The sequence below is a fragment of the Microchirus variegatus genome (genome assembly GCF_963457635.1).
Source record: "Microchirus variegatus genome assembly, chromosome: 2".
NCBI lineage: Eukaryota > Metazoa > Chordata > Actinopteri > Pleuronectiformes > Soleidae > Microchirus > Microchirus variegatus.
Genome location: NC_139803.1, coordinates 36,566,609 through 36,592,767, shown reverse-complemented (window position 1 = coordinate 36,592,767; position 26,159 = coordinate 36,566,609). Strand labels below are relative to the sequence as shown.

The 26,159-nt window shown below is 40.6% G+C and overlaps 2 protein-coding genes across 2 annotated transcripts in view; one reads left to right on the top strand and one right to left on the bottom strand.

The window, feature by feature from the left end:
* Positions 1-1,277: 1,277 nt before the first annotated feature.
* LOC310941749 (carbohydrate sulfotransferase 12-like) lies at positions 1,278-12,904 on the top strand (the record flags this gene model as incomplete). Its single annotated transcript, XM_083906982.1, has 7 exons — positions 1,278-1,337; positions 1,971-2,105; positions 2,229-2,536; positions 3,767-4,020; positions 7,287-7,441; positions 7,799-7,933; positions 12,743-12,904. 7 exons carry the CDS (start codon positions 1,278-1,280, stop codon positions 12,902-12,904), a joined length of 1,209 nt encoding a protein of 402 aa, XP_083763108.1.
* sema4f (sema domain, immunoglobulin domain (Ig), transmembrane domain (TM) and short cytoplasmic domain, (semaphorin) 4F) overlaps positions 12,776-26,159 on the bottom strand; it is a gene marked incomplete at its 5' end in the record, with an annotated part of 35,728 nt that continues 22,344 nt past the window's right edge. Inside the window, 14 exons of the mRNA XM_083910470.1 lie at positions 12,776-14,187; positions 14,303-14,493; positions 14,582-14,637; positions 15,297-15,448; positions 15,551-15,660; positions 16,329-16,527; positions 16,635-16,776; positions 17,227-17,408; positions 17,491-17,645; positions 17,736-17,855; positions 17,943-18,054; positions 18,382-18,480; positions 18,915-18,974; positions 19,725-19,870. Coding sequence (XP_083766596.1) covers positions 13,462-14,187; positions 14,303-14,493; positions 14,582-14,637; positions 15,297-15,448; positions 15,551-15,660; positions 16,329-16,527; positions 16,635-16,776; positions 17,227-17,408; positions 17,491-17,645; positions 17,736-17,855; positions 17,943-18,054; positions 18,382-18,480; positions 18,915-18,974; positions 19,725-19,870 — 2,450 coding nt within the window. The 3' untranslated portion in view covers positions 12,776-13,461. The remainder of the gene's footprint in view (positions 14,188-14,302; positions 14,494-14,581; positions 14,638-15,296; positions 15,449-15,550; positions 15,661-16,328; positions 16,528-16,634; positions 16,777-17,226; positions 17,409-17,490; positions 17,646-17,735; positions 17,856-17,942; positions 18,055-18,381; positions 18,481-18,914; positions 18,975-19,724; positions 19,871-26,159) is intronic.

The window sequence follows — 26,159 nt, the reverse complement described above, 5'->3', positions numbered from 1 at the left end:
GTCATATGGATTTTTTATATCCAGTTTTATCATCATGTTGTCCTTTTATGGATGGGACATGTCGCAAAGGCTGAGAGGTAAAATGTGTGTGTCTGTCTGTGTCCAGGTGATGCATGTCAATGCCTGCAGGTACTTCACTGACCTAGCTTTACCCCATGTCCCACTGGGAGGGAGGCTGTACAGTTGGGAGTTCCAGTGATGTGTGTTGTTTTTTTTTACTGTTATTACTTTGCATTTATGCATCTGTTTGGACGAGGGAGAGATGTGGAGCTCGTGGAGTTTGGTGAGGTTAGGTCAGGGAGATGAGAGTAGTGATGGACATTCCGGCTCTTTTTAGAGAACCGGCTCTTTCGGCTCGGCTCACTAAAAAGAACCGGCTCTTTCGGCTCCCAAGCGGCTCTTCAGGTTGTTTTATTGCTTTCATTAATTTATCTACAACAATATACAATTATGCACAAAATTAATTACTAGGTAAAAAAAAGTGTTTTTTATTCATATATGTTTATTATATAAATATGCTTTTATTTATTGGTGTAGGTGAAGAGGCGATTAGGGATTAGCCGAGGCTCCGGATAGCATGTAGCTCAGAGAGTCGACAGACAGAGGAGTGGGGGATTTCTACACAGCAGAATTATTCCACAATATTAAACAGGTTTGTTCAGGGAGATGGAAGACTGGACCATGGGGTTAAGAAGAAGACTGGAATGAGTACATGACTAAATAAACAAACAGATACAATGCAATTTATTATTGGGAGACTGGACCATGGACAATTATTATTCAAAAAACAGGTAAGGAAATTAAAATATGGGATTCACTTCCATCCGAATTTTGTATAACGCCAAATCACAACATGCGTTATCTCACTTCTCATCTACTTTACAGTAAGGCAGAAATCTTACACTATTATAGAGAGAGAAGAGAAAAGCCCAACAGAAGACGGACTTGAAGATGTGCAGCATCTGTGTCGGTCGTTCAGGGTGAAAGGAAAAATGGGGGAAAGAGGAGAAGGGGGGGGGAGAGAAAGGGGGTGAAAAAAGCAAAGAGGGAGGTGAGGTGGAAACAGAAGAGATGTCGTTTGATCTTTGACTTTGTTCTACCTGTCATTCTCCTTCTGAGAGAAGCCACCCTAAAGCAGAAGAATTGAACAATATAGCACATATATTCTTGTTTTTCTCATCACAGAAAAGAGGATACATCAGCAGAATGAGGAAAGGATGAAGTTGATCGATGAAATGTGTCATCTTGACAAAACATTTTTCAAACAAAGTCATCACATGTGGAATAACCTCATCGTGGATGACGCTCATGGTCTCATCTACTGTTATGTTCCCAAGGTGATCCACACATGAAGACACTTCATGACATTACATGACATGTTTGGTTGAGTCTCCATCGACACCAGGAAAAGAGCATTTCAGGCATCAACAGAAATTAATTGAATTATTACACCTATGAACCCATAATGAATCTTAGCATGGAAACGTGACAATACTCTGATATGTGTTATCTGCAATGATATTTTAACTCCGATAAGTACAACTACTGAAGATTATTATTTACCAGCTTCTCAAGATGTAGTACAATAGACATTTCTTCATTTCTAATCAGATGAAGAGTCATGTACCAGCCCTCAGAAACTGGCCTGCAGCATTTTAGAAGAGCTAAACGATGTCCTGTCTCCTGCTCTGAGATGTGGCTGCATTAGTCAGGGCTTTGCGGGCATGAGTTTGTGTGTATCTTATACAGAATCTCACATAACAAAGTTATGTTACACACATGGTTACAGCAGGGTCTCCCCCACTGCTCACAGACACAGCCCTCTGCCCTCCAGCAGCCCGGCGTGAATTAATATTAACTGCTTGTAATTATATGTTAGAGATATAATTAGATATGTTTTTGTCAATATCGCACATAAGCGGAGTATAGAGTCATGGTTACAACATGTCTGTTGACTATTGCTCTTACAGGTGGCATGTACCAATTTGAAGAAAATCATGCTAGTACTGAAAAAAGGTGAGCCATATGGTGACCCCAATAATATAACTGGAGATGTCCATGGCAGTGCTCTGCTTCAAAATCACTTGCCAGCAAAGGAGTTCAAGGTAAGACTTTGTAATTGTCATTGAGTTTACACCACATCCACCTTTGATTCTCTGGATGTCAGACCCATTGGAAATAGCATTCAAGTGACAGAGGGTTAATCTATATTTATTTGTTGAAAACAGGCGAAGCTGAAGCACTACACCAAGTTCATGTTTGTCCGGGACCCATTTATCCGTCTCATCTCTGCCTACCGAAACAAATTTGAGCATTTAAATGAGCAATTCTACCAGGACTATGGCCGAGATATTCTGCGTCTCTATAGCAACCATCCTAATCCACCAAAGACGATGAAGGAGGCACTTGCGTCAGGCATACGTGCTTCATTTTACAACTTTATCCAATACCTGCTGGACCCACGGACTGAGCAGAGAAATTCCTTTGAACCCCACTGGAGGCAGATGCACCGTTTGTGCCACCCCTGCCTCATACAGTAAGTCAATGTTTGTATGGAGCCAGAACACCAACATTAAGTTTAAGTGGCATTGAAAATAAAAAATAAAAACAGCAGCAGCAGAGGCCTACTCTCAATTCCTTTTTGAGCCTTAAAGCGTGTTCACGTGTTCCTAGCCCCTCCCCTCAAAGCCTCCCCTCCACGCCAAAACCCTACTGACAGGGTCGATTCAAACTGAAATGAAAAAAATAAGTTGAAACTAAAAAACCTGATAAAAAACTGACATTGTAAAAACACTGTCCCTGAAAAAAGATGGAAATGAAGAAGAAACCTGAAGACTGACATCAAAAAACACACTTTTAAAAATCCAAATAAATATAGTCTTGCAATGCCAAATTTCATTTTCAATGCCAAAACTTAATGTCAGTGTTCTGGATCCGTAAGTTGCAGACTGCAGACACACACACACAAATGTGAATGGATGTTGAAGCTCACATAGAGTGGTCCTGTTGCACATATATGTTAATTATGGAGGTCTACTTACATACATTAACTTGTTTTTATGGTCAAAAACCTCCTAGTTGCTGTAAACGAGCCGATAGAAATCTCTCTTTTCTGACGCTCTCCTCAGCCGCAATATTTCAGACTGAAATCTCACACCCAGAAGACAGACTGTGTTGTGATTGGCCAGCCAGCATAGAGCCTTCCCAACTGTCTTGTGATTGGCCAATACCCAGAAGTGACATAATCAGCACACCTGCTCTCAGAAGCGCAGCTCCCCCCTCTGAAACGGTGGATGCACTGCTACTCATTATCAAAACATTGTTTTAACAGTGTTTAAAAATAGCTTCTTCACGACTCCCCGCCGCAGTCCCTTTTATGACTTTGACCCAGAGTCAGACCCAGAGTCAGAAGACACTGTCGCTCATGAAACACCTCCACAACGGACGTTATTCTTCTTCTGCGGTTCAATGTACACAACTGGATGTGCCCGGACTAGTGCCCGGAGCAGGACGATCTGCTGTTCAGGAGAACCGCTGTTTACGTAACCAGAAGGGAGATCTCGCTGAGCCCGAGATTACAATAAAAAACAGCGTTCTCAGCAGTGGCTGAACTGTTTGTTTTGAACCTTCAGGGCTTTGTAAACAAGGTAATGACGCAGATACACACTAAAAAGCAATGTTAATTGGAACTTCCGGTCTAGGTCTGCTTTAAACGTTATTAAATGTAATTTTTACCCATTGGTTGATACTGGTTTGTTGTATTTAGGTACGATTTCATTGGACATCAGGAGACGATGCAAGAGGACACAGAACATCTGCTCAAGATCTTAAAGCTGCAGGATGCTATTAAGGTTCCCCCTTCCTATGTGAACATGACGACCAAAGATTCTGTGATGAAATGGTTTAAAACAGTGCCTCTAGAGGACAGGAGGAAACTGTATAAGACCTATGAGAAAGACTTTCAGCTCTTTGGCTACAGGAAGCCAGATGAACTGCTCAAAGGTGGAGATGTATCATCAGGTGGGTCCTAACTCAGGATCTGCACATTTTGTTTGCACAGCCTTTGTAGCAAATGCATGGTGTCATTTGTGAGTGTTTTGAAACTTAAAAAAAAAAAAAAAAAAAGGAAATCATGAACAATCAACTATTTTACTCATTGAGCTGATAAAAATTAATGTCATTAACATTTTTCTAGATAAAATATATAAAAAAACAAAAAACTGGTCCATATCAAGACGTATCACAGACTTCCACTGATTTTTAAAACTATTTAACATATTGTAGCTGACTTATGTGTTCTGTGATGTGCTGTGAATTGTTCAGATTAGAGTAAAAGCAAGCTAAATGGTACACAGTTGAGAGTAAAATGAATAATCTGCAGTAAAAAATGTACTTCTCAGGGTGCAGAAATATTTGGCATTTGGCATCATAATGTGTACATGTGCAGTTCACTCCTCACAGTACAGGAGATAGGAGCTTGCGGGGTGGAGATTTTACGAGAACATTCTGCAAATTGTAAAGTGAAAACTTTCCATGGGCATGAACTGGAATAAGTTGGAAATGTTCAAAATGTAAGGTTGAGAACTTAAATATAGGTGGTACATAACATATGGTAACATAAGTTTGGCTAAAAGAAAATCGCATTTCATGCAAATACAGTTGAATATCAATGCTATTCCTCAATCACAGGCATGTAGTACACTACTTACTGCAGGGCTACTGAGGCCACACCACCCACACATACTGTGCATTCCTCCATCACACACCATGGATGAATTATACAAACTGAGTACCTCCCCCTCTGGCTTGCAGCTCATTTTTTTCCAGTGTCCACAATAGTAACATACTCATCTGTAAAACACCTCGAGACATGGACATAGGCATTTATAGAGCTTTATATTCTATATTTCTGATTCTTTGAGTTTCAAATTTGCAAGACCTTCCTAAAGGCAATGAAAAGCCCAGAAAACTCTCAATTCCCCAAGCAACGCCACACCCACAGATGGGTGAATGTGCTTTGCTATTTTTCTTTCTGGCCTTTTACTTAACATTTACTAAATAACACCAATCATACTTCTCTTTGAAACATTTAAAATCTGGACTGTCCAGCCTAAATCCAGACGTATGGCCACTCTTTTCTCAAACTGTTGTACCACCATTGTGGGCAGTAATATTACACAGTTGTGTAGCCAATATAGTATCATCTGGTATCCAACCAGCCTCCTGTCTGAAATAGAAAACAATACAAATGTGTGTATTATGTGCATACTGTGAAAATATTCATATTTGTGGATGTGGTTAACTGGTTGCAAAAATAGTTTTTGGTGGTGGAATATGCTATTCCTAGTTAGTATTATGGATGTATTTTAACAGAAGTATTTGTAGTACACAAATCTATTTTCCTTGTTTCTTGTTCATGTACATAAGCCAACAAAGTATAAATCCAGCTGCCATGGATATTCGCCGAGGAAACCACCTTCTGTCATATGGATTGTTCATATCCAGTTGTCTCGTCATGTTGTCCTTTTACGGTTGGGACATGTCAAAAAGAGTGACAGGTAAAACGTGTGTGTTTGTGTAAATGTATAGGTTTTTAACTAACTAGGAATAGCATATTCCACCACCAAAAACTATTTTTGCAACCAGTTAACCACATCCACAAATATGAATATTTTCACAGTATGCACATAATACACACATTTGTATTGTTTTCTATTTCAGACAGGAGGCTGGTTGGATACCAGATGATACTATATTGGATGTATTTTAACAGAAGTATAGAGAAAGACTCTAAGTCTTCAAAGGTTGAGAGGTTGAGGAAAACATATAACACATATAACATATAACATGATTACTACACATTGCCACTACCCAGTTCCAGCACAGCTCAACTCGAAATTGCACGACTCGGCACATTTTTTTCTTGCTTTTCCATTGGTGATAATACCTGGTACTTTTTTTTAGTACCTGCTCTGATGAGGTTCCAAATGAGCTGAGCCGATACTATGTGTGACGTCAACAGAGCACAACGTCCGACACAAGAATCAAACCGAACAATGGCGAACTGTAGATCAGTTGAAAGGACTTTGTTATTTTAAAACTGCATACATGTCTCCTGTATTTTCTGGATGTGTTTCCAATTAAGTGATTGACAAACAAATGGAAAACAATTTAAAATACATGATTAAAGTATTCTCTATATGAAAAGTGAGGCAAGAATTATCATCATTGAGCCACTTGATAAGTTTTATCACGGTAGATGAAAGTTTGTAGCCACCTGTACTGGGTTTTCTCCATGTGCATATACGACTTCACTTTACGGAGAACCTGCACCCTTCCGTCTCACAGTGCATGCAGCTTTGTTCTTGTCTGCTGCTCCACAACATTCCTGAGAGTGAAGCCAGCCCCCTGCCTATCATAGAAGCCAAACAGTATCAAGAGACATTTCTGCAGGCTAAGGTGATGACCAGAGATTTTCTCTCAAAGAGTCAGTTTATCTGAGAATTTTGGAGCAGGCAAGGTGAGAGAAATAATGCTTGATTGTTTGTGTGATATTTAGGAAACAGCAAAGTTAGTATTCAGGACCATTCAAGTAATACCTCCTCTTTTGATACAAATTGAAAAACATAGAAACAAAAGTACGCAGCTTCTAATTTTGTGGAATCACTATCATGTAGTTTCTGGTACAAGGTTTTTTCCGTCTAAAGTTGTATAAGATAATTGGTGTTATTCCTAATTTCAGTAAATCTATTTTCCTTGTTTCTTGTTCATGTACATAAGCCAACAAAGTATAAATCCAGCTGCCATGGATATTCGCCGAGGAAACCACCTTCTGTCATATGGATTGTTCATATCCAGTTGTCTCGTCATGTTGTCCTTTTACGGTTGGGACATGTCAAAAAGAGTGACAGGTAAAACGTGTGTGTTTGTGTAAATGTATAGGTTTTTCATTCATTGTTAGTAATTTGGTCTCCACTCCATGAAATGGGTATTTCTGGTAGATGTTGGATCTGTGACCTCACCTCTAATCACTTTTGGATTGACATTATTTTTGACAGTGATCAGCAGTTAATTTCTGTCACTGAGTAGTGGAGTTAAAACAACAACAACAACAACAACAACAACAACAACAACAACAACAACAACAACAACAACAGATGTTTGACCTTCAGTTTTTGCCTCTACCCATCATTGTCCTTCAGAGAGAAGCCATCGTAAAGCAGAATTAATCTATCAGTAAGAACATTTGATAGTTACAACGTTAAATGTTATTCTTCCTATCACAGAAAAGAGGATGGCTCAGGAGCAGGAGAAAAGAAAGAAGCTTTTAGGCAACATGTGTGATGGTAACAGAGAGGATTTTTCAGAAGAGAGTTACCAAAAGCTGCACCACCTGATTGTGGATGATTTGCATGGTTTCATCTACTGTTATGTTCCCAAGGTAACACACACACACACACACACACACACACACACACACACACACACACACACACACACACACACACACACACACACACACACACAAACACACACACACACACACACACACACGCATTTCAAGCCTAAACAGTAGAGATGGCTTTAAAACAATTGATTACCGATTTATATTTGATCTTATATTTTATTCATATTTTATGTGTCAGGTACCTGAGGTGCTTTTTTCTTTCCTGTCTCCTGTAAATAATTTTAATTTAACAGTGCTGTGTGTGTTTGCTGGAGTTGTTAATTTCACAGAGGGAACCTCCCAAAGGGATTAATAAAGTTGTCTGATTCTTGGTCTTGTTCTTATTTCTAGGTAGGATGTACCAATATCGAGAACATGATCTATGTACTGCTAAAGGGTGAACCATATGGTGATCCCAGAAATGTAACTGCACAGGTCCATGGCCATCTACCTTTACTAAGGACCATGCCAAGAAATGAGATCAAGGTCAGTCTATAAATTATCTCCACGTGTGTCCTTCAGTTTCCACCACATCCATGTTTATTTCTGAAGAGGCAATTCCTATTAGCATTTAGCCTTGTTGGAACAGTATTCTGACAACAGTAAGATCATCTATATTTACTGTGTTTGTTGAATACAGGCAAAGCTGAAGCACTACACCAAGTTCCTTTTTGTCCGGGACCCATTTATCCGTCTCATCTCTGCCTACCGAGACAAATTTGCGAGCAATGAGCGGAAAATCTATCATAAATTTGGCCGATATATTCTCCGTCGTTTTGCCAACCATAATGATCCACCAGAGACAGCAGAGGAGGCACTTGCATTAGGCTTACAGGTCTCATTTTACAACTTTATTCAATTTGTGCTGGAGGAGAACTAAAGTTGTATAAGATAATTGGTGTTATTCCTAATTTCAGTAAATCTATTTCCCTGTTTCTTGTTCATGTACATCATTGTCCTTCAGAGAGAAGCCATCGTAAAGCAGAATTAATCTATCAGTAAGAACATTTGATAGTTATATTATATTATACCATACCACTTTTTTGGGCGCATTTTTATTGTGAGTCCACATTATTGTAAATAATAGTTTAATAGTATGATATATTGTACTTGGTTGCTGCATTTCTCAGGTATGATTTCATTGGACATTAGGAGACTATGCAAGAGGACACTGAACATTTGCTGAGGATCTTTTATACATGCACTGCCTATTGTAGAAAAAAAATAAAACTCTTATCGCCAGTAAATGTAAATTAATTAAGTAAGTAATTCAGTTATTATTTAAGGACATTCACTTCTTTTTTTTAAATTCACTTTGTTTTACTATTACACCTCACACAAATGCATAAAAACAACCAAACAACTATGTCTGAACAGAATCTGAGTGCGTAGCAACAATCTTTTAAATATAAAATATATTTTTGGTCATGGTTTGCAAATTTATGTACCTAAAGTTTCTATTTATACAGGGTAATGGCAGGGTTTTGAATATCAAACGGGGGTCTTACCTGCCTTTCCCTCATCTCTCCTCTCTGCTTCCCTGTTCCTCCTGCTGCTCCATCCAAAAAATGCTGATATCCATCTACAGGAGCCAATACTGTTGAAGTTAAAATAACATTTTATTATTCACAAACATTATGATGGAGTGTTAGGGCCACATAGATATATACATGTTTTTCAGACTTTGAGAATAAAGTCGTAAATGTATGAGATTAAAGTCGTAAATTTACGGGAATAAAGTTGTAATATCATAATCTGTTGTTGGAAGAGGAGAGTTGTTAAAATGAGGGCCGTGGCGCATTTCGTGAAATTGTACTTTAGAATAGGTTTCACAAACAAGGAGATACTTAATTTTTGGCACATCAGCATCACATTGTCATAAGTATCAGGACTTTAAAAAGAATATGCAAGAAAATGCATCTTTTCCGCAGAAAGAACCAAGCGGACTCGGAGGAAATCGCTTCTTTGGTGGAGGGGGAAATAGCAGGAACTGGTCGACTGCAGGGTTATCCGATAATAACCCTGCAGATCCCAAAAACAATCCGACTGATAATTATTTTTATTCCTTGCTCACTCAGTCTTTATTAAATAGTATATATACCATGGATGTATAATATGAACTGGATAGAGCACCGCCCCTCCGCTTCCGTTCATTCCTATGAGGCTGCTCACCCAGCGCATATGCCAAAAAAGTTTTTGACTTCCGCGTTTATTTCCGGGTTATGGGGCCCATAGAGCATGCGCAGTAGTGTCCCTACCATCATTCCTCTCGGCTGTGAACGAGCCGTCCGCGTTATCGACATGCTCGGCGCGTACATGAACAGCGAAAGGCATGATGGGAGTACGCTAATGACGTGAGCTAGCGGATTTCATGAATACCGGCGTCACGTTAACTTCGGCTTTTAACCATGGATTTGTAAATAAATGCAAAACCAACGATATCGAAGTGAATATAGTGAAGCTGAAAAGTACAATGACGGAGTTAAAGATTAAAACGATCAATAAACATGGTTTATTTGGGTTAGGACCGTGACTATTACTGTATATGTGTTACAGGAATCATGTTGTTTTTGTCTGATTTCCCTTATATAATTGTATAATTATTATTAGTAGGTTTTTAACTCCCGATTATTTCACTCAACATGTTTATATTCAACTATAATTCGCGTAATCGTCACATTTAACAATAACTTTATGAACCGATAGTGACGATAAGACAAACATCCTCCCCGGGAATCAGTGGTGAAGTGACCGCAGGTCTCAGTGCATCGCACCGTCACAGCTCCACAGTCCACACTGTCATCAGTGTCACGATGTCCGGGACTGAACACAGTGATAAAGTGCAGCATGTCAGTCTGCTCTCCTCAATGAATCCACACAACAGCTCGTTAATATATCGATAATACGTTTGAAAATAAATGTTAATGAGCGCCGAATAAACAACTAAAACCTGCTTTGTCATAATATTTTAAAAATGTAAACAAAACCCCCTCATTGTCTTCATTTATTCACATTTCTCATGAAGTTTTCATGTCGTACGGTTCACTAACAGCAGCGCTGTTCCCGAGACGCCACATGACCGCGCTTGGCTGTGCGCGTACACAGCTGTGACGTCACTCTGAGAAATAAGATTTGTCTGGGCTTTTTATGGCCTTTAGGAATGTTTTTTAAACATGAAACTCCATATATTAAAAAAATATAATGTAAAGATTTATAAAAGCCCGTGTCCATGTTGGGCTCCATGGGATTTTTTGTTGCAGTACCCACAGTGGCCACCATGCAACAATTGTCTTCAAGGCAGAGGGGGCGGTGCCATGGATGTATAATATGAACTGGATAGAGCGGACGGCTCGTTCACATAGCCGAGATGAATGATGGTAGGGACACTACTGCGCATGCTCTATGGGCCCCATAACCCGGAAATAAACGCGGGAGTCAAAAACTTTTTTGGCATATGCGCTGGGTGAGCAGCTTCATAGGAATGAACGGAAGCGAAGGGGCGGTGCTCTATCCAGTTCATATTATACATCCATGGGCGGTGCTCTATCCAGTTCATATTATACATCCATGGGCGGTGCTCTATCCAGTTCATATTATACATCCATGATATATACACACAACTATAGCTGTCAACTCTCGGACGTTCACTTCCGGTCCGTCAATCTAAGACGCCCGTGCACAACATGAACAATGACAACAATTCCCATTGTTTCACACGCCGGCAGTCGAGATTAAAGTCGTAAAATTTACGAATAATATCCCGTAAATGTACGACTTTAGAGAGATATTATGTGCTACTATATTAATAGAGATAGTAAATTAAGACTTTATTCTCCTATTCTGTGAATTTATTTTCTTAATGTGGCTCCAATACTCCGTCGTACAACCATACTTTTGACAGTTTTGACATGTTTTTATGTAGTAGCCTACCTTAACTCTGATGATGGATGTATACCATGGAACTATACATCCATGTATATCATGGATGTATTCGTCGCTACGCGTTGACGTCATCGACCCGCGCCGGCAGCAGACCAGACGACGATGTAAAAAAAATGCAAGTCGGTCTCAAACTACCATAAACTGGAGAGACGCCTGGCTTTTACCCTACAAATACTGTATCACAAAAAAATTCCTACATCACATACACCCCGTAAACTGTCTTGCTGCTAAATTTACAGGTGTTATGACTCCTGTACTTTTTGTAAAAATAAAATAATACAGAAATAATTATAAATAAAGATTTTGTAGTGATCTTGAATCTCACTTTCAATTCTCACTAATTAATGCTGCTGATATTTCTTCATGTATTTTATTCTACTCATTATCTTTTTTGTACCTATTTTTTACTTATTTGTCTTTTATTTAAATAAATTTTTTGCAAGGATTTATTATTATTAGTGCTGTCAATGTTAATGCATTAAATTTTGGCGATTAATTTAAATAATATAACACGTTTAACACAGTTAACGTTGTTTGTTTTCTTCTGGTGGCGACTGAACCAGTAGAGCAGTGATTCCCACACTACAATGTGATAACATTTAAATGGATCTTTTTGGTGAGAAATAACTGACTTTGAGAGATTTTATGTGGTGACTGCTGTGTGTACAGACAGACACAGTGTTTCAAGTGCACAGGAGTAGGGGGTACATGGCTGGAGGTCAAATATCTGAAGGGGTACGGGACTGTGAAAAGTTTGGGAACCGCTGCAGTAGAGGATGAAGGCCTGAAAGAAGTCATTTGCGTTGCGTAGGGAGATACCTCTTATAATCTACTCTCGAGAGGAACCATTGTGTCAAAACTACACACTTTGTATGAGGACGAGAGAGGGGAACATATTTTTGACAGTGAATTACAAGCTCCCTGTCTCCCTTAACATGACATGAATATGATCATGCCATTTTAGACACATTTCATAAACCAAGTTTACAACACTTGACATATTCTGCTAAAAAAAAAAGAAGGTCATTCTTCGCTCAACTGAATGTATTATCCAGTGTGGAGAAACATTAGAATTAATTACAAGCCCCCCATTTTTTTCAATGGAATATAATTCATTCATTCATTCATCATTGCCATCATACATACAGTAATTATGTGTGGACATTCACACACTTCACACATTGTTTGAAATCCTTTTTTAAAGCTTTATTACAAAACAACATGACAAAACAATACATATTTATGTTGAATGCCACACTCACAAAACAAGGTGTATGTGGCTTTGTATTTGGTAAGGTCCATTCTGCAAACAAATGTTGCATCCTTTTGAAAATCACTTGCCTTCTGTCTCAGGTATCGTTAGTGTTAATAGTTACACATCTGGGCAGCTGCCAGTTTGTTGACCTCTGTGGCAGTTTAGGCAGGAACAGCCCTGCCATGGTCACTGTAGACCTCCTGAGGGCTCTGCAGCAAAGTCATGGTTCTCCAGTCTCCAACAGTGATGAGTCTCTTTGACTCAAACCACTAGACTAGACAGTGTGTGCTCAGCAGTCTTTTGGGGCCTTGGATTTTAATGGTTTCAGAGAGAGCGAGAGAGACAGACAGTTGATGCACGATTCAAAGAGCAGTGCCAATTTAGGGACAATGGCAAGAGGACAGACAACAGCACAGGTGATTAGGAAAGACGTTATGGCTTTTCTTCACACATGAAATATTTCATATTTGATTATTTGCCACATAGGAAGTAGACAACATCATGTCCACTTTCAGGTCCACAGGTCAACTCTATTTACATATGTATTTACACCTGATACTTTTATTTACCTGTGACGCTCATCAAGGGGGACTCGCGATAAACAGACTCAACATTGTAGGACAACACTGTAAGCTCTCTGTATGTCTCTCCCACATGCCCTCATATTTTTTATGACATCTCTGTAGTCTGCTTCATGCCACAGCTTCCATTCAAAGGCTTTTGGCAATAACCATGTTGTATGTCTCCCAGCAGTATTTAGTTTATTTGGACTGTGCACAATGGTGCTGTCAATAAGATGTTTACATATATCACCCTGTCATATTGAACTTTCTTCACACCGAGCCAGTGGTGCTGATGATTTAAACATGGGGAAACTGGCAAGCTCTTCCACTAGTCCTTTTATTCCTTCCCCTAACCCATCCTCCAGCCCTTCATCCACCTTGTCACCCTCCCCTGACTCCTGCTCTCCCACTTCGGGCCTCACTCTCTCCCGCTCTCCTGTCCTTCCATCCAGCATATCTGCAGCTGATATTTCTGATGGGAACTTCAGACTACTGCTGCTTGTGTTGCTGTTGGAATACAGAGCATTCCCGTGGCCATTGCTTGGGTTGCCGTGGATCAGGGTGCCACTGTAACTGTTGCCATGGTGACCACCATTACCCTGGTTGCTGAGGAGGGTAGTCGATGTGGTTGTGTTGGCTGTCCCATTCCTTTTTTCTGTCAATCGGAATCCTTCAGACAGCAGGCTGGCACTGCTAGGAGACTGTGGAGTGGCTGAGGAGCCGAGTAAGTCCCGCCCCTTCCCTGACGATAGTGAATTATCTGGCAGCTGGTGGCCTTGACGGCCAATGCTACGCCGTCGTAGAAGAAAGTACAGGAGAAACACGCCAAACACCAATCCTGCACAGAAGAAAAGGATGTAGACAGCCAGGACGTGACGACTTCCAGCTGTTGCCACTGATCCAACACTAGGGCTTTCAAGTGTCAGCTGATACGCTGCTCGACGGCAAGAGGTGTGATCTCTCATATCTGGTCCCACTTCCTGGAAGATAGCAACACAGTAGAAGAAGATGTTTCATTTTAGCTGTTTAACTGTGATACATGTGAGATATATTCAAAATAACTGTGTGGCAAGAGCAGTAGTTATGCCTGTTTACCTGACAAGTGCAAACATATTTTCCTAGGCTTTCCTTTGCGACAGTAACTTCCAGGTCAGAGTGACGTTGTTTGGTGTGCCTGTGAGGAGGATGTTCCCACCTACAGGACCTGGGAGACAGTTGAACACATGGCAACAGCAGGCGCAGACCAATGGAAACTTGCAGCTCCCTGGTGGAAGGGGAGCAACGCCCTGGAGGGAAGAGTAAACAGTGACCAACACCAGTGAAAACTAATAATAATATTAATATGGCAACATAAGAACATTAGTGTGAACTTACCCTCCTTTATATCACATTGCTTTAAAGCTTCCTCTACTGTATCACCTGGACCAGGCCTGGAAACACAAAAATCATGTCATATTTTTGTGTTTTGGCTAAAAGTAAAATCTTTCCTTGATGCTTTCTTAATGATACTGTGACAAGATCAGTGTTGTTAATATCGCTCTCATTTTTTTTTTTTACATGTTTACATTATCCTTAAAATTGACCCTGGCTCTGCAAACATATTTCTTTATGTTTACTGTATGTGGCGAATTACTAATTTCTTTACTCAAAAGGGATTTATTTTTCCCTTTTAATATTTACTATTTTACTCCAATGTGTCAAATACAACACTTTTAAAGGTTAGATATAAAATAGAAAATTATTTTTTACATGTGTGTGTGGGGGGTTTCACCGGTTCCTCCCACAGTGTTGGGGATTGTTGAGATTTGGGGACACTGAACTGACCCATAAGTGTGAGATTGAATGGTTGTTTATCTCTATGTGGCCCTGTGATGGACTGGCGACCTGTCCAGGGTGTACGCCACCTTTCACCCCATGTCAGCTGGGATTGGCACCAGCGCCCCCCACGACCCTCATGTGGAGATGAGTGAGTGAGTGTGTGAGCGAGCTATTAGCATATTAGCACACTGTTAACAGAATAATGAAAATGCTGTCTGATTCTAATAGCTGAATGTCTTCCAGCTCATGGAGATATTTCTGTTGTGCTTACTTTGTTGCTGTGCCTCTGCAGGCTTCTTCCTCCCTGCTCCACTCACAGCCCAGTCCTCTGGCTCTGGCACATAACTCACAGTTGAGATACAGAGCACAGCCTTCAGCCTGCACACGAGCCAGAGACAGAGGGCTGCCCACCAGAGCCTGGCCCTGGAAACACAAGGAACCATAACAGAGGTTTATGACGTTTTCTGGTGAATAGATGTATGGCTGTGTGTGTTTTATAGTATTATATAGACACCTGTCCTCTACCTTGTGCAGTAATATGTTGTTAACAGGCTCGTGCAAGGTGAACAGAGGAATCTCTCTCAGTACGGTGGCATTCTGGCCCACTACCTCCACCTGGTGGAGCTCCCCATGGCCTGCAACACACACAAACAGGTAGTAAATATTGCACCTCACCTTTTATCAGAAACTTTCTTTTTGCTTTATTTCATTTCAACATTTATACAAATAAATGCAGTTCATAGTATTCATAATATTAAATATGCAGTACTGTGGCACCACCAGCTTTGCTGTTTCTATGTCTGTCAAATTCAGAGATCATCTGCATTTGGGTTGGATGTTTGATGTGACTGGAAGTTGGTCTTATATATTAGTTAGGTGTCACTGAGTTTAACTCATACAACATGACATGTGCATGTAATACTCAAGCATGTCTTGAATAAACCTGCTGTAATAGATATTTATACACATGACATAGTACCAGTAACATTAATTACAGAGCAAGGGTCGTGCTATTGCTCAAGTGTAATGGTAGGCCCAGACTTAACATTTTAACCTGTAAAGGCTGTTTTCTTCTCTTTAAAAAAAACAAAACTGCATGCACATTTCCAATATATTCTGCATGTCTTCAAATACAGTGATTGAAAAATAACGAAACTGTATGGTTATTGTTGCATTGCTAAGACAACAAATTTAACAGTGGCCTCAGATGTTTGCCCAGTACTGACACTGTCCGAGAAGTCAGTGTTGATTTAACATTCATCTAAATTCAGTTTGAACTCTCTTTTACTCTTTATCTCTTCACCTGTTCCAAGGTGTAGCACTGCTCCACTGCCTGTCTGGGTTACAGCCAGCTTGGTGTATCTTATCCCCTTGCGCACCAGCAGGGGTGCTGCAGTCACGCTGTTTTCCATCAAAGGGTGGTCCCTCACAAATGTCAGCACCTTGTCCGGGAGCTTCAGGGACGACTCAAATCCTTCAGCCTTTAATGCATGGGTCAAACACTAAACAAATGTGTAGGGATGAAACAACAATTTGTGTATGAGAATTTGTATAGCAATGTGGTAGCATGTAAGAGAAGGCAATGTAATGTAGTTGTACAGTTTATTACCTGGCCCGGCCTTGGTGTGGGGACAGGTTCAAGGTTGATCCAGTTGTCACAGGTCTTCTTCAGCTCTTTAAAGGGACCGTCCATCACTTTGCTAATGTCAGACAAACTGAAAACGCATACTGCAGAGAGCTCCTCATGTTCCCTAAGAAATAAAACTTGAGTCAACAGCTAGCCAGGCAGTGGATGCCAGAGAACAGAGGCTATTGGTCAAGAAATAATCGTGCACACATTGCCTGTAAAATCCCATTTTTACATGGACTAAAAAACAATGTACATGCAAACATTTTTATGCTCATAATTGTGATCTCATTTGAAAAGTGTGACCAATAAGTCAGAATGAGTTTGAGGAAAAATCGGTGCAAGAGGCCCCACATATTTTTTTTACAAGATTTTTGCAAAAGGAACATGTTCACAGTCACGTGATGTATGCTTATAATAAATAAAGAATGGTGAGTCTGTTCAGAAAGATAAGATCATCAGCATCAATCTAATTCTAAGTCTAATTCTTCCCCTCTCTTCAAATCTAAAACTGTGTATGTTTGAAGTTAGGTCTGCAATATAAAGTAGGTTTGCGTCTTCTTCTTCAGCTTACCACTGGGAGGTGAAGAGTCCATAGAAGTGTGTGCTGCTGGGGTCGCCTTGTGGGTGTTGTATTGTGAAAACATCTGTAAGGATGTTGTAGCGCTGACCACTGGGCTTGTCTTCGCACACCAGCTGGGCCTTCAGGAAGGTGGTCCAACGTCTCTGCAGAGTCTTCATGCCTCCCACGTCGGACTGAGTAGATAGGGCAAGAGCGATAAGTTCAAATAACCACAGTTAGTAATGTATAAACCATTACACAAAGCAGAGGGATTACCTTGCAGACTCGCGCCACCCTGGGAACCTTCACTTTTGTGTAGAGGTCGTACTCTTTGGCTACCTCAGTGAAGAAGAAGTATATTTCGTCGTCATCCCCTGTGGGGTTACTCTCTGCAGACTGCTCTATGAAGGCTGAGCTCACAAACTCTGGATCTAAAAATGTAAGAACGGGTATGATAAAGTGGGTTGCTGTCGGCATGTGTGGGTAAAAAGTGTGTTTGAAAGTAAGCATGCGAGTCTCACCACTGAGCCAGTTGATGGATCGTTCAGTGCGGATGCGCTCCTGCTCAGGGCCTGTTGCCCTAGAGATGTCGAACAGCGTCCCCAGGAAGTTGCTGGTGGCTGCTGTATATAATGTACCACCTACACGCATAGTGCAAAAGGTTAGACTCTTTAAGGTATGCTCACAATTGATCAAACAGGAAACAAACAACAAGTCATATGACATACCTGCCATAACAGCTGTGTAGTGCTGACTGGGCTCAAAGGGACACTTGCCCTTCCCAGTCTCCATCTTCACTCCTCCTTCCTCATTTTTCTCCAGGGTGAAGGTGGAGAGTTCCTTCACGATTACCGGGTAAAGGATGGAGAATCAAGAAGGCAACAACAAAAAGTCAAATAAATCACCATGATGACTGCTGCACTGTAGTCTCTTCATCTTCTTGAGTTTAGGAGAAAATTAATTTGCATTTTCTTTGCAGTGCTGCTTGTGAAAACTAGCGTCTACTATTGTTGATTTTAAAATTCTTTTAGAGTCACTGGAGAGGGCATCTTTGAGAACTTGCTTCCTCCTCCTAGTATTTTAATCTGTTTATTGACAGGTCTCTCTTAGAAATGAGACCCTGTGTCTCATTGGGATAACCTGTATGAATAAAAAATAAACACGAACCAAGAAGGCACACTGGGGGTCGAAGGCATAGGTTCCGCACACATATATGCGTCCCTCCTCCAGAAACTCCAGCAGGCGGATGTAGTTATGGCAGTCAACCTGCAGGGGGACACAAACACCCATAAATGAGCGCGTTACAATTCAACTTCAAAAATAGGAATGAAAACTTTAGTTTATTAATGGTCTTGATTAGAAGAACATTCTAATTCAACAATAGTAAGATAATTTTCTTCAATACCAATAAAACAAAGGTTCAATATACCAATATATGTATGTATGTTAACAGCTCAAAATATAAAAATAAATGGAGGCTGACACAATTGAGAAAAGATCAATCAGTTATTGATCGATTATTACATTGATATTTGACTATTTAATAATCACAGTTTCTCTCCATGCAACAACACCGAATTACTGTCGGCTGCACATTTCACACGGCTTAATGAATAAATATACAGTAGTATTTACAAGTTTGGATCAATTACATCCAATTAAATAGTGACAAAAACAACGCATGATTACACAGCTCTTACCTCTGTCTTTCCCTTTGCCACACAGGATCTTCTCTTCTCCTCTGACACATCCCAAGTTATCTGGATCAAAATAAAAGAGAGAATTGGATACATGTTTATCTGTCAGCTGGTAACACAGTTGACAGGTTAAAGTTAAAACATGCAAGCGGCTTAAAAGTAGGACGTTTAAAAAGTGTTAAAAAAGTGTAATATGTAGCAGTAAGTGACAGATAAAAGAATCAGCAAAAACAATGCAAGATAAAAATGTTAAGGTCCAAAAATAGAGAAAACTGATGTATTTTTAGGAAATGAAGATACTAAGTGATGACTGACATCAAGGCGGAGCAGTTAAAAAGAATAAATACATTGGAATAATTATATCAATAACAACATCATGTAATACTTGTTCAAATGTGTAATGGCTGAACAGGGTCTATTTTCATGACTATTACATGTGAAAACAACTGATCTATTCAAGGCCTTAGAGTATCACATACAACATGTTCTATAGCCCAAATTCACAAAATACAGTTTGCTTCTGCAGGCTTTACAATCTGTACAGATTTCACAGTTTGGAGAAGGAACAACAAATAACCCTGAGGCCTCCATTCATAAAAAGACACCTTTAACATGGATAAATGGGAGAAACTATAGGAGAGAGTCCTTTCCTCTGCCAACACCAGACATTTAATGAGCCAGAGAGCACCTGCTTATTCTAGTCTATTAGGCCCTAACACTACAGCGTAGAATGAAGTCTCCTTCTCCTACAGAGTGAAGGTCTTTGTCCATGCAATACACATACACGCACACAGAAAAACATAGTCCTCCTACATAGCGCGGTGGTCTGTCCAGTTGATTGGTGTCCACAGACAGTATGGCGTCCCGGGCCCCCAGGAACAGCATGCCTGAAGAACGGTCCAGTAGAAAGGTGCTGAAGTTGGTCACGCCTCCAAACTTGTTAGGATCCAGGAGGACGTCTGTCAATCAAGGAATGATCAAAATGGTAAACGGAATATGACAAATCAGACACAAGGTTTCATAAATGCAGTGGTGAGAGGCAAGAGGAGTGGACAGAAAGATGAAAGTATAACCCTCGTTTCACCCTGCTCTCGTACACACTGAGAACTGCACAGATGATGATGAACTTCTCTATTCTCTGTTTTTGGTGTTAATGTTTCTGCGAAGGTATATTAAGTTGTATGTCTATAAATAAACTCAACAACTACTTTTCTTAGGGTGAGTAGGGAACTGTTACTGACAAGATGAAAGCATAACCCAAAAACAAAATAGCTGCATTTCTTTCACGATAAAACCTTGTTTCCATCAAGCAGTAGAGTGCACTTCAGCTCTAAATAATCAAAATATACAATACATACAAATATTTTTAGAAAATATTGCACAAACCGCATCGCTGATTTTGGATATATGTAACCTGCACTTTGGCAGCTAAACGATTCAAACCAAAACAATCATTGCCCTGCCACAGTGTGGACATGGTTCTCCACTTAGAGCCTGTACATGCTGTTCTGTGAAACTTAAGAGAAAAACAACAACAACAACCGCCCATCACACTGACATCTGCATCACACATCCACACAGACTCCCCTCATCTGTGTGTCTGTTTTCATTTTTCTCATTGACATCTGCTGCTAAAAGCCTCCGGGCAGACAGAGTGCCTTCCTCAAAGTTAACATGTGAGAAGAGCGATAGCACACACGCGCACACACACACACAAAAGGTGTCATGTGTGAATTTTGTGTGGCCCTTGATTAATGCATCTGTACCTGTCTTTCACAATTTCCTCCTATGTCTCTCAATCTAAGATGACTTCAAACATGTGTTTGAGAGAGAAAAATGGAGATGAGAAGGACAGGAGACCTCCGAGTTTCATTCTCTTGTTATCTTCCTTTATACTTTTGTCCTGAATGTTGATGATGATGATGATGATGATGATGATGATGATGACCTTAATGTTTTGTCATCCATCTGCCTTTTCATCACCCCACAGCCACGTCACAGCCCTTCTTCAAACTAACTTTACGGCCAGTTACCTCCGACTGGGCTGACGCACGCACGCACGCACGCACACACACACACACACAGACAGACCAAGGGCAAGGTCTGTAAATATGTCCTTAGAAACAAGACTTTACCGGCTGTGTCGGCTGTGACACACACACACGCACACACGCACACATGCACACATGCACACACCACCTGCCATGCACACTAACAGAGGGAGATGAGTCCTAGAGCTACACCATCTGCCCTCCTCTCTCACACGCACACACACACACACATACACACACACACACACGCGCACACAAACACACACACATTTGCACATCATTTGAACACTCAGACATAACATACCCTAACCTGAACCACCATTACCTAACCTTAACCTTAACCCTAACCCTAAAACCAGGTCTTGACCCTCAAAAAGCCCTTTTAAGAAAGATTTAAGATTTTAAGAAAGGATGCTCTGCAGGTTGGGTCAATGACTCCCTCTTGACAGCAGGAGCCTGTATCTAACCATCTATCAGATTTCATCTTCCACCTGTGGATATATTATTGATGGATAGTACATGTTGATTAGGACTAAAAGCAGCACTAAAAAGTGAAAACAATGATTTTGCTCTGCACTATAGAGAGGAATTAGAGACTCTGAAGACCCGCCCATCACTTCATGCAACACGTTTCACGTCACACACAGACATTTGATCAATTATTAATATGAATATATATATTAGAGCCCGGTTAGTGTGTGTCGGACCTTTTACATTCACTTTTGATGAATAAATAAATGTGAAAAATGCAGAGGTGATAACGTAACATGGATTGGAAGTGGAAGAATGAAGAACGTGCAGGAGCTGCTGGAAAATGTGAGGACTTCACATTTCAAATGTCTCATATAATGTGTCTGAAGAAACCTGGTGACCATCCACGTGTTGAAATATAGATCACAAATCAGGTATAATTTTGAAAACATGACGAGAGAGAGAGAGTATAAATGAATAAGTAGTACTAAGATGCAAAATCCTGCCCCCAACCATGAATCATTCATTCATTATACATTAAACATCAGTGAGCGGCGGCCAGGGAGAGAGACCAACATAGGTTCAGTGTGTGTGTACGTGTGTGTGTGTGTGTGTGTGTGTGTGTGTGTGTGTGTGTGTGTGTGTGTGTGTGTGTGTGTGGTATGTCCATTAAGGGTTTAATAAACTGGCTTTTGCTCTGGGGGACCAACCCTCGTCTCTGGCTGCAGGGCATTGTGGGTTTGGACCAACCAGGAAGTGATAAATTATACACCTTCCTCCATCATCTGTCAATCAAAACTGACAGGATGAGGAGAAAAAGATGCTCCTGCCCCCACAGTCTACACACACACACACACACACACACACACACACACACACACACACACACACACACACACACACACACACACACACTGAGCCCCTACAGTGAGATAGGACACAGCTGCAAGATATGCACACTTTGCAAAAAAAACAACACACATTTACAGCTGTATCATCCACTCATTGCCGTTTTCCAGCTGCAGTTTCCTCTCAATTGTTCTGCAGCAGTCGGGGGCAAATGTATTCCACAGGTTAAAAGAATAAATGCTTTTAGCAAAGGATTCCCATTATACAAGGTAGCCATTAGCAGGCTCCTGTGCTCGATGCTAATGCATCCACTTGGTTCATAATGAGCCACAGCAGACCTCTAACAAAGCGAGACAGTCTTCTCATCCTTCATACAAAATTGTAAAGTCTAATGTGGTTATTACATCTAAAAAGTGACAATAATCATTTAAATTAAAGCTGATTGACAAGAATGTTTCAGTGTGTCAGTGCTGAACTGTGCTGAACGTGAAGATGTAAACAATCTCCGTTTTAAAGCTGCAATGTGTAAGTTGTGGAAAACGGCCTCTGTCAGTCAAGCAAAACTATCAAACACTGCTATACTGAGAAACACAGAGAGATTCAGCCTCAAAATTCATGATTTGACTTGTGCCATGTGGAGGATGTGGTTTTGCACAGATTTACAGTCAATTAGTCAATCACAGTGGTGTCCACCAATGTGCTGTGCTTTATGGTGCTTTCTTTTCCTAAATAGGAATATAAGTTACACTTTTGACATCATGTGCGATTGAATAAGACCTGAAAATGACCATTAACTCCACAGGAAATTATTGCTGTCAGGATTCAAGTGAGAGGAAACCTTTTTTCCCTATAGGTGTCCATTCAAAAGGAGTTCACCCCCTGATGGCTGTAAAAAACTCTTACTTAGACTCGTCCTCAGCCAGCAAACTGGGAGACTACAGCCAATTTTTGTATACAACAGACGAAAGCAGCTAAATGCTACCGAGGCAAAAGCAGAGCGTTTCATGGACCCACTTGCAGATCATTAATTTCTCTGGAGTGTGTGAGGCTGCAGTTTGGTTCGTTTATGCAACATCCTTTGAGACGTACAGGAGAAAGGACACACGATACCACAGAGTGTAAGATCTTACACACCATAAAGAACAACAAGGTCAGTCTTCACTCACAAATGAGCATGTTAACACTTCTAACAGACTATTTCACTTTATAGTTAGATATATTACAGCTACAGTAAAGCTCTGACTGTGTGCCACTGCATCTTCAAATGTCATCTAGTCAGTTGTAATAGTTTGTAAAAAGGTTTTTATCGTAGCTTAAACATACAAAACCAATCGCGCTGAAATAAGCATCCATTAATTTCTACTGCTTTATCCTTGTTTTTGGACTGTGGGAGGAAACCGCAGTATACCGGAGAAAACCCACACACACGCAGGGAGAACATGCAAACCCATTGGAATCCGAACCGGTGACCTTCTAAATCTGAGGCAACAATGCTCGCCATTGCACCATCCTGTCAAATATAAATAGAAGCAACAAGTATTAAAAACTCCCTTCTGAGAGACTTCAAGCATAAATAAAACATTATTTTCAACTCAGGAACCATGCAGCAACTTATCAGAGAGTCGTAAATACTCTGCAGTGCATATCTGCCTGTCCTCCTCTCCATCAACAACACAACATGTTGGCCTCTCCTTTGAGGTTCTGCTTCACTGGGGGCATCAACACATGCACAATTTAAATCCTGAGGGATTATCAGGTATCAACTACAACATTTGATAGCGGAGAGGAGCGAAAGACAGAAGGAGATGCAGAAGGAGGGATAGAAATGAAGGTGAGAAGGGTTGTAGGGAGGAGGAGGAGGTCCAGTGGATGGACTGCCCTCTTTCTCACTTCTCTTCTATTTCTTCTTTCTTCTGCATCATCCGTGCTCATTTTAGGATGAATTTCACAAAAGTATGAGACTGAGTAATTACTTCCTTTATTTGAATCCCATGTATAGCAATTTCTCTTCTTCCACTTCTTCCCAGTTTTAATTCTCCCACCACCTCTTTTCTCTAACCCCCGCACGCTCTCTCTCTCTCTCTCTCTGGCTCTGGTTGATAAGCAGTACCACTACTAATCAGGTTTGCCCTAAATTCGCCCATGCCCTGCAGGATTATCTTGTGCATGAGTGACGGTGCATATATATATATGTATATATGTATATATGAGTGTGTGTGTGTGTACATATTTGTATTTCGACGCTTTCTGGCCTCGTCACTGGTACTAACTGTGGTTAGGTTAAGGTTAGTTAATAATAATGTGTTAAGGCTGTCCAAATGAATGGAAGTCAATGCAGTGACTGTGTGCGTGTGTCTACAGTAAGACTGTACCGCTAAATATAATTAATTCTGTCGCATAATATCCTAAACAATCATGGATCTTTTTATATAAATCTTCTTTGGATATTGGGAAGATACAGTACATCACAGGGACATCCAGAGTATCTATATCCCAAGGCCAGAAAGAAAGTTGAATCAGTTGATATGTTGTTTAAAAAAATATTACCTGTGTATCTAGTATGATGAGGGAAAACTGTTTTGACTCTAACTAAACTGCCAGTTAAACACTGAGGGACTCTGTGTCGCTGAAGCCAAATAGAACAGGAGCATTGACAACATCTGTCAAACTTAAGCAGCTGTTCTCGGCAGCAGCAGCATTTTTCTTCTTTCTTTCTTTTTATCACTACAAATGAGACAAAATAAAAGAGGCAATGGACATGAATAAGCTGTCTAAAAATCTATCGTTCTGTCTATTTACACATGCCTGCTCTCGTCTTACTTTATCCACTATTTTTCCAGTGCAACAAAATGCAGAAACGGAGGAAGGCTTCACCTTCACATGTGAACATCCTATTCTTATTCGTCTTATTCGCTCAATCTTGTGTCCATTGTACGTCCATTTCCAACTCCCTCGAGCATCAAAAGCAATATTTTAATACCTTCTGTGTCTCCATTTCAGTGTTTTATGCACTAATCAAAATGCATATAAAAGCAGGCTGATGGAAATACACCTAGGCACATACCACCATGCAGTTCTGCGAACAGGACGCTGCGGTTTCCCCCCCGAGCAAGTGGAAAAAGATCCCACAATTTCTCATAAAACTTACACAAACCACATAGCTGTAGCTAAAACACTCACTTTGCAGTCACAAGCCACAGGTCAGAGTTCAATAGGAACCAAACCCCCATATGCGCACACACCAGTGTGCACTCAGTCGTGCTGTGGTCTAGTTTTTCATTCGTACATCACGGTCAGTCCTATTCTGATTACAGCACGGATACCAGCACAGGGTTTTAGTCAGACTGTGACTAAGAAGGGTAGTGAGTGTGTATGTCAAAAGAAAAAAAAAATCCCATGACTGTCCATATCTGTGGACACAATTGTTAAATAATTAACAAAGACAATCCTGTCTGGTGCTGACAATATCAGTTCTGAGGCAACAACACAGCCATTTTACTGTCTCTTATCTCCACACAGATGATGCACATTCTCACTTCCTGTTGCATCACACACACACACACACACACACACACACACACACACACACACACACACACACACACACACACACACACACACACACACACACACACACACACACACACACACACACACACACACACACACACACACACACACACACACACACAGATCATCATGAATAACTTTGGGGATAAAATACAGCTGAAAAGGAGGATGGACAATGAGTAAATGGACACCAAAAGAGGAGAGAGACCAGGAAACTAGCGTGTCCATTAGGACCAGATAGTAACAGAGGCAGTGGAGGGAGGCTGAGCAAATCAATAATAATAAATCAATCAATAAGCTGCCAGAG